This window comes from Podarcis bocagei, assembly GCF_964188305.1.
Source record: "Podarcis bocagei genome assembly, chromosome: W".
Classification (NCBI taxonomy): Eukaryota; Metazoa; Chordata; class Lepidosauria; order Squamata; family Lacertidae; genus Podarcis; species Podarcis bocagei.
The window spans coordinates 59235298-59244708 of record NC_138131.1 but is presented as its reverse complement, the minus strand read 5'-3'; the positions used below and the strand labels follow the sequence as shown (position 1 = coordinate 59244708).

Here is a 9411-nt window from a genome sequence, read left to right as displayed (position 1 = left end):
CCACATAAATTGCAAAAACCAAAGCACCAAACTTAATCTGTTCCCGAAGTCTGTTTGATTGGTGCAGGCGCCCCAGAAAGAATAGCTGACAGCCAAATTTGATGTTTGGCTTCCGAAAAACGCCTGGAAACTGGAACACTTTTTCTGGGTTTTCGGCATTTGGGAACCAAAGCGTTTGAGTAGTAGTAATAATAATAATAATAATAATAATAATTTGTTTTTGTTTGTATTCCACCCTCGCCGGCCAAGGCTGGGCTCAGAGCAGCTAACATCATAAAAACAACACAACGAGCCTAAAAGCAAACATCAAGTAATTCAAATAAAAATTAATTCAGACAAGTTAAAATCCGGGCAGGTGGCAATTATTAGGGTGGAATTGAGAGTGATTAATAATTGCCAGAATTGAGGAGCATGGAATTTCCCAAAAGGAAAGTGCTGCTTGTCCGTATGAAGAGGATGCCACAATGCTGAACCTTTCTGTATAAAAAACCTTCTGTATAAAGAAACCTGTATAAAAAACATTTGAGAACCAAGGTCTCACTGTCTCACATGACCACTAGGGTGGTTCATAAAAAACACTTTTTTGAAGATGCCTGCTCCCAAGGTCTTATCTTACTACACTAGGAATTATATAGCTATATCTGAAATTTTGTGCATATCAGTTAATATCTCAACCCTCCATGAAAACAGCTGTTTTCTTGGACGTTTTCCTATTTTGTGAAGGCTTTGGAGAAGGCATTTTTAAAAAAAGTTTTTTTAATGAACTGCCCTAAAGACCACCGTATAGGATAGAAAGAGCCTTCTTGACCCTTACATTTCCAGCGTAACTTCAGAGTATTTTTGTACCAAAATGGCACTTTTTCTCTCCCCCTCCATGTCAGAATCAGTCCCACTTTTGCAGACGCCTATTCCAACATGGGGAACACCTTGAAGGAAATGCAAGACGTCCAGGGAGCTCTGCAATGCTACACAAGAGCAATCCAGATAAATCCTGCGTTTGCCGATGCCCACAGCAACCTCGCTTCCATCCATAAGGTAAGCTTTGTGTCTCTGCTAAATCTATTTTTTTTAAAAAAAACTGGGGGGGGGGGGCAGCAGGGGAATCTTAGTTTTTACAAAAGGAAAACAACTGGCAAAAGCCGTCCCAAACCGAGATGGGGCACAAAAAGAAAAAGGGGAGAATTGGAATTTATGCTGGAAGTCTGAGGAGGCAGAGGGCACGCCGATACGTTTATGGTGGGGCTACAGAAACGTTAAAAAATTCATGAGGAAATAAGAAAGATGATCAGAATTAATTTAGAGGGGGAAACCAGAGGCATATTTACTGAGTATAAGAGGTAAAGAAATACCACAAGATGGGAAGATATTATTCTTATACGCGACAGCTGCAGCAAGGCTACTCCTTGCACAAAACTGGAACAGGAAATATATACCCACAAAGGATGACTGGATAAAGAAACTAATTGAATTTATAGAACTGGCAAGGTCAAGTGCAGTAATAAGGTACCAATCAAACTGGAAAATAAAAATATAATGGAAATGGTTTGAAGATTATGTGTTCAAGTACTGCTCAAAAACTAACATGTTGATATGTTTGGTTTAATGTTTGTAAATCTGGTTTATAATAATAATAAATAGTAAGTTAAAAGAGTTAAGAAATATAAATTTAGATAAAAATTGCAATGTGAGTGAAGGAAGTCACGTGGGTATTTGGGTAAATGCTGAGTTGTGTATAGGGTTAGATGTGGGGAATCCATATATGTAATGTATAGTGTTGAAAATGTACGGCAACTAGCATGTAAAATGAAATCAAAAATAAATAAATAAATAGGGGGGAAATAAAAATGGCAATGTGAAATATTATATAGGAGGGTGAGGGGCGGTGGAGGGAAGCCACAAGGGTGGTTTTAATGTCTGAAATTTTGGGTGGTAGGGTAATACGAATTTTGTTTTGTGTCTATGTGTTTGTTTGTAAATAATTTTTTTAAAAGGAAAATGAAAAAATTGCTATTTTTACTTTGAAATAAAAATGGGGGGGGGAGGTCTTATACGGGTGATTGGGTGGGTGAATGGCTCATTTTCTTAAATTTGAGCCCCCCCCCAAATAGAGGGTGGCTTATATAGACGGAAAGTATGGTGGAGTTCCACACCCAAAAATCTCATTGTGACTTCCAATCACCCCTACGTCACATTTCCGATGGCGCCCTTTTGCTCGTCTCTCCTAGATCTCAAAATGCATTGGTTTTGTCATATTTCCTGCTGTCCTTTGTCAATCCACACCTGCCAAAGAATTTAAATTTTCCCAACATTTTTTTTTAGACCACACATGTCCAGCGTGTGGCCAGGGAGCGTAACCTGGTTTACTTACTGGGGCAACCCCCCCCCCCCAAATGCTCAACAACTTCAATCCTAAAAAGAGCTCAACAACCTTGGGGTTAAATCCTAAAACAGCTCAACAAATTTGCCCCGCCCTCATGTCAAATCTGGCCCTCTTTGGGAAAATTTGGGCACCCCTGTAAATTTAGACAATACAGTCCTATCTCGGGTTAAATATGCTTCAGGATGAATATTTTTGGGTTGCGCTCCGCAGTGACCCAGAAGTAACGGAGCACGTTACTTGCGGGTTTCGCCGCATGCACAGACCCTCAAAATGATGTCATGCGCAGAAGCGGCGAATTGCGACGTGCAGATGCGGGTTGCATTCGCTTCAGGATGCGAACGGGGCTCCGGAACGGATCCCATTCACATCCAGAGGTACCACTGTACTCTGCAAGTGTCCTGTTCTCTATGAAATGTTTCTTCCAAAACCTCTCGTAATTCTGCCTGTATTATAATCTTGCTAATTCTGCGTATTTTAGCCTTTTTGCTAGCTACGCCAACTTAGTAGGGATGGGATTCTCCTTTCCATCCTTTGTCTGTTAAGATTCTCGCTGCGGCTATTGTAGACACTGTGACTTGCCATTGTTTTATAACCATTTATTGTAACATTTATTCTATGATCAATTACAATAATCATTCATTGTAATATTCATTTATTGTACGATTAATTACAATTTATTGTAATTGTTAAGAGTAGGTTTCTATTGAATTTTTACATGCTGATACTCAATATTATTCTATAGCATGGGGAGGCAAACTACGGCCCCATGGCCTTCTCAATCTAGCCGGGAGTCGGCATGTTTTGACACGAGTATAATGTGTCCTTTTATTTAAAATGCACCTCTGGGTTATTTGTGGGACATAGGAATGCGTTCCTTTTTCCCCCTCCCCAAAATCTAGTCTGGCCCCCACAAGGTCTAAGGGACAGTGGACGGCCCCCTGCTGAAAAAGTTTGCCGACCCCTGTTCTATTCCAATGATTGTTGAATGTTACTTTATAAGTCTACCAGGTGTGGATCATCGTGCCTTCTGTCTGTTCTTCATCTTTGGTTTTGATGGTTGAGAAAAAAAGCTAGTGGCAATTGCTGAAATATCCCTCCCTTTCTAGGATTCCGGAAACATCCCAGAGGCAATTGCTTCGTATTGCACCGCCTTGAAACTGAAGCCGGATTTTCCTGACGCTTACAGCAACCTGGCGCACTGTTTGCAGGTGAGGCAGAGTTTTAAGGGCCAACACTCCCAGGGTTTCCGGCATTTGGGAACCGAGGCGTTTGAGTCCCAAGGTACCACGGTAATGGTAAAAGCGTCACCTAATTCAGGAATTGTCCAATGTCACTTTAGAGACCAACTCAGTTTGTTCTGTGTCTAAGCTTTCATGTGCAGGCAGACTTATTCAGATACACTGAAGCGGAAGTCCCCACACCCTGATATTTAGAGGGAGGGTGGGGCGGGGTATTTCTCTGAACGGTAGTAGGACTCAATCGGTATGGTCAACCTGTGGACGACTGTGTCTCATTACATATCCTAAAACTATTTCAGGTCATCTGCGTACCATCCCTTGTTTTTTCAGTCATTCACAGTTGCCAGCAGGTGGACCATACCCATTGACTCCTACTACCCTTCGGAGAAAAACCCCAACTCACCCTCCCACTATATATCAGGGTCTGGGGGCTTCTCCTTACTCTTATATAGCAGGGTCTGGGGACTTCTCCCTCTGTATATCAGGGTCTGGGGACTTCCGCTTCAGTGTATCTGAAGAAGTGTGCATGCACACAAAAGCTTATATCAGGCATCCCCAACCTGCGCCCCCCCCCCCCGATGTTTTGGCCTACAACTCCCATGATCCCTAGCTAACAGGACCAGTGGTCGGGGATGATGGGAATTGTAGTCTAAAACATCTGGAGGGCCGAAGGTTTGGGGTGCCTGGCTTATACCAAGAACAAACTTTGTTGGTCTCTAAGGCACTACTGGACAATTTTTATATATATTTTGACTTCATCAGACCAATATGGCTACCTACCTGAATCTAGAACCCTGGTTTTCTTTGCCCCCTTTCAGATCGTCTGTGATTGGACCGATTACGACGAGAGAATGAAGAAGCTTGTCAGTATTGTGGCTGACCAGCTGGAGAAGAACCGGCTCCCTTCGGTGCACCCCCATCACAGCATGCTGTATCCACTGTCTCACGGCTTCCGAAAGGCTATTGCCGAGAGACATGGGAACCTTTGCCTGGACAAGGTGGGTCTATGCTGTGAAGAGGTGTGCGCCGCTCCGTTCCGTCAGAGTTTGAATGCTTTCATGTTGGCTTTGGATATATAATAATATATAATAATTTATTATTTCTACCCTGCCCATCTGTCTGGGTATCCTCAGCCACTCTGGGTGGCTGCCAACCAAATATTAAAAACACAAGACAGCATTAAATATTTAAAAACTTCCCTAAACAGGGCTGCCTTCAGATGTCTTTTAAAAGTGAGATAATTGCTTATTTATTTGACATCTGATGGAAGGGCGTTCCACAGGGCGGCCGTCACCACGAGAAGGCCCTCTGCCTGCTTCCCTGTAACTTGGCTTCTTGCAGGGAGGGAAGCGCCAGAAGGCCCTCGGGAGAGGGACCCCGGTGTCCGGGGTGGAGATGCTCCTTCAGGTCTACTGGGCCGAGGCCATTGAGGGCTTTCAAGGTCAGCACCGACACTATGAATTGTGCTTGGAAACGTACTGGGAGCCAAAGCAGATCTCTTGGGACCGGTGGTATGTGGTCTCAGTCAGACTGGATTTAAATCCTTTATTTTACAGAAAGGCTTGATCTTGCTGGCATCCTCTTAATATTGACAACCAGAGGAAAGTTTCATCTGCTGGGCTGTTTAGGGCTTTCAAGGTCAGCACCAACACTTTGAATTGTGCCCGGAAACGTACTGGGAGTCAATGCAGGTCTTTCAAGACTGGTGTTATGTGGTCTCTGCGGCTGTTCACGGCCCCCAGTCTGGCTACCACATTCTGGATTAATTGCAGTAAGGTAGCCCCACATAGAGCGCATTGCAGTCGTCCAAGCTGGAGATAACAAGAGCATGCGCCACTCTGGCAAGAGAGTCCGTGGGCAGGGAGGGTCTTATCCTGCATCCCAGATAGAGCTGCCCTGGACACAGAACAGACCTGTGCCTCCATGGGTCCAAAATGACCCCCAGACTGTGCAGCTGGTCCTTCAGGGGCACAGTTGCCCCGTTCAGGACCAGGGAGTCCCCCCCACCCGCCCACACACCACAGAACTTCAGTCTTGTCAGGATTCAACCTCAACCAGTTAGCTGCCATCCATCCTCCAACCGCCTCGAGGCACCCGCGCAGGAACTCCACCGCCTTTGCCGGCTCTGATTTGAAAGAGAGGTAGAGCTCTCTATCAGGCTTCCTCAACCTTGGCCCTCCTGATGCTTTTGGCCTACAGCTCCATGGTCCCTAGCTAGCAGGTCTAGTGGTCAGGGATGATGGGCACTGTAGTTTGAAAACAGCTGGAGGGCCAAGGTTTAGGAAGCCTGCTCTGTATTGGCGCCAATGGCTGTTAAGCGAAAAAATTCCAGGGTGAGTGACTCCTTGACAGCCTAGCTCACCGGGGCACTTGTCCCCCATGGGTCCATGCTGTCAGTAAAAGGAGGAAGTCCCAGCCCGGTAATTTGGAGCAAAACAGTGGTCAGTAGACCATGATTCTTACTGTTGCACCACAGGTCTGCCCAGGAGTAAGAACCCCGAGCATGGGGCAATGTCAACTTTTATAACTTCCTTCTTCCCCCCAGAATACACTTCAAGCAGCATCGTTGATACATCATCACTACATCACTAGCACATCACAAATGAGGAGGGGTATACAAGGGTTATGCATTCACTATGAGGTCCCTTTATCAGACCCCTTAAATCTCCATCACTGAAAGAACAATAAAACTCTTGACACGTCCTTTCCCACTGGACTTGTCTGGAGATGGGCATTCAGAACACCTGCCTTGCTAAACTGCCTTGGCAGATGTCTATGGTTGCCCCCTTGGTCTCTCCCTCGGTGGGGTGCCGTGTATGTGCTCTCAGGCTTGGGGAATTCTGGCGGGATGCCCTGTTCCTGCTGCCTACATGACTTCCTGCTTCTTGGCTCATGGAGGGAGGTGGAGCCCAAATTCGTTCAAATGGCGGAATGAGGAGAGTCGGTTAAAGCATAGATTTTCTGCGTGTCTTTCTTGGGCTGTCAAGTCAAAGGTATGTATATTTGTAACATTGGAACAACTTCAAAGATGTGGCCTCATGTCCCCCACCCCCATGTCATTTCCGTAACCCGGCTTTCTTGAATCCCCTTGCTAAATCAACGTGCTCCACAAGCCGCCTTACGAGCACCCTAAGGACCTGAAAGGCAGTGAGGGCCGGCTCCGCGTTGGCTACCTGAGCTCTGACTTTGGGAACCACCCCACCTCCCATCTCATGCAGTGAATCCCAGGCATGCACAATTCGGACAAATTTGAGGTGAGGTGCACAAGAGGGCAGCTGTGTGAGTAGCTCAGGCAGCAGAGCGCTGAGACTCTGAATCTTGGGGTCATGGGTACGAGCCCCACGTTGGGCCAAACGAATGAATACAGCCTAGGACCGCCTCTCCACGGAGGATCTAACAGTCTGCAAATAAAAAAATGTTAGAGGTCCTGGGCTTCAGGGAGATTAGGCTGGCCTCGACCAGGGCCAGGGCCTTTTCAGCCTTGGCCCCGGCCTGGTGGAACTCTCTGCCACAAGAGATCAGGACCCTGTGGGATCTGACATCTTTCTGCAGGGCCTGTAAGATGGAGTTGTTCCGCCGGGCCTTTGGTTCAACCTGACTCCCCTTCTCTTTTTGTGTAAGGACTAGTATGAAAGAGGCCTCCCAGTGTTCTCACAGGCCCATATAAGAGTTGGGCCTGATGAGCGTTTACTGTTCCCAACCCTAATCCTGCGGAAAGCCATCTAATTGGATTTGAATTTGATCCTGGCTTGTTTTCAGGAGGTAATTTCGTTATTGCTTGATTTTATACCAGTGTTACATATTTGGTGTTAGCCTCCTTGAGCCCGGTTTCGGACGGGGAGGGCAGGATACAAATAAAAGTTTTTTTTATTTTTTATTTATTATTATTATTATTATTATTATTATTATTATTATTATTATTATTATTATTATTATTATTATCATCATCATCATCATTATCATTATCCTCTTAATTTGCATCAGCCCTTGGTTGTAGCAATAAAACAACGAGATGATCTGCAAGGAATAGAAATGAAAAATCAATGATATCAAATACATTTGAGGGTTTTGAATCGAGAGTGGACCTTATTCTGACTGCCCCAGCTCAAAACCCGGCCGCCTTTGCCGTCACCTGCTCCTCTTGATCTGCCAAGAGAGGACTCTGGGGTAGTGGTTGGGCAACCCGGAACAGGCAATAAAGGAGGGGTAATCATCTCACGACAAACCTAGACAGCATCTTAAAAAGCAGAGACACCACCTTGCCAACAAGGTCAGTATAGTAAAAGCTATGTTTTCCCAGTAGTGATGTATGGAAGTGAGAGCTGGACCATAAAGAAGGCTGATCGCCGAAGAATTGATGCTTTTGAATTATGATGCTGGAGGAGACTCTTGAGAGTCCCATGGACTGCAAGAAGATCAAACCTATCCATTCTGAAGGAAATCAGCCCAGAGTGCTCACTGGAAGGACACATCCTGAAGCTGAGGCTCCAAGACTTTGGCCACCTCATGAGAAGAGAATCATAGAATCATAGAGTTGGAATAGACCACAAGGGCCATCGAGTCCAACCCCCTGCCAAGCAGGAAACACCATCAGAGCACTCCTGACATATGGTTGTCAAGCCTCTGCTTAAAGACCTCCAAAGAAGGAGACTCCACCACACTCCTTGGCAGCAAATTCCACTGTCAAACAGCTCTTACTGTCAGGAAGTTCTTCCTAATGTTTAGGTGGAATCTTCTTTCTTGTAGTTTGGATCCATTGCTCCGTGTCCGCTTCTCTGGAGCAGCAGAAAACAACCTTTCTCCCTCCTCTATGTGACATCCTTTTATATATTTGAACATGGCTATCATATCACCCCTTAACCTCCTCTTCTCCAGGCTAAACATGCCCAGCTCCCTTAGCCGTTCCTCATAAGGCATCGTTTCCAGGCCTTTGACCATTTTGGTTGCCCTCCTCTGGACACGTTCCAGTTTGTCAGTGTCCTTCTTGAATTGTGGTGCCCAGAACTGGACACAATACTCTAGGTGAGGTCTGACCAGAGCAGAATACAGTGGCACTATTACTTCCCTTGATCTAGATGCTATACTCCTATTGATGCAGCCCAGAATTGCATTGGCTTTTTTAGCTGCTGCGTCACACTGTTGGCTCATGTCAAGTTTATGGTCAACCAAGACTCCTAGATCCTTTTCACATGTACTGCTCTCAAGCCAGGTGTCCCCCATCTTGTTTTTGTGCCTCTCATTTTTTTTGCCCAAGTGTAATACTTTACATTTCTCCCTGTTAAAATTCATCTTGTTTGTTTTTGCCCAGTTCTCTAATCTGTCAAGGTCGTTTTGAAGTGTGATCCTGTCCTCTGGGGTGTTAGCCACCCCTCCCAGTTTGGTGTCATCTGCAAATTTGATCAGGATGCCCTTGAATCCATCATCCAAGTTGTTGATAAAGATGTTGAATAAGACCGGGCCCAAGACAGAACCCTGTGGCACCCCACTAGTCGCTCTTCTCCAGGATGAAGAGGAACCATTGATGAGCACCCTTTGGGTTCGGTCAGTCAGCCAGTTACAAATCCACTGAGTGGTAGCATAGTCAAGACCGCATTTTACCAGCTTCTTTACAAGAATATCATGGGGCACCTTGTCAAATGCCTTGCTGAAATCAAGGTAGGCTACATCCACTGCGTTCCCTTCATCTACCAGGCTTGTAATTCTGTCAAAAAAGGAGATCAGGTTAGTCTGACATGACTTATTTTTCAGAAATCCATGCTGACTATTGGTATCACAGCATTCCTTTCTAGGTGC

General features: G+C 45.4%; 1 protein-coding gene across 1 annotated transcript in view; it reads left to right on the top strand.

Moving 5' to 3' along the window:
- Positions 1 to 915: 915 nt before the first annotated feature.
- The window catches only part of LOC308578200 (uncharacterized protein), a gene marked incomplete at both ends in the record, with an annotated part of 173757 nt that continues 165261 nt past the window's right edge, over positions 916 to 9411 (top strand). Inside the window, 3 exons of the mRNA XM_081178457.1 lie at positions 916 to 1035; positions 3487 to 3588; positions 4437 to 4616. Of these exons, the coding sequence (XP_081034583.1) occupies positions 916 to 1035; positions 3487 to 3588; positions 4437 to 4616 (402 nt within the window). The remainder of the gene's footprint in view (positions 1036 to 3486; positions 3589 to 4436; positions 4617 to 9411) is intronic.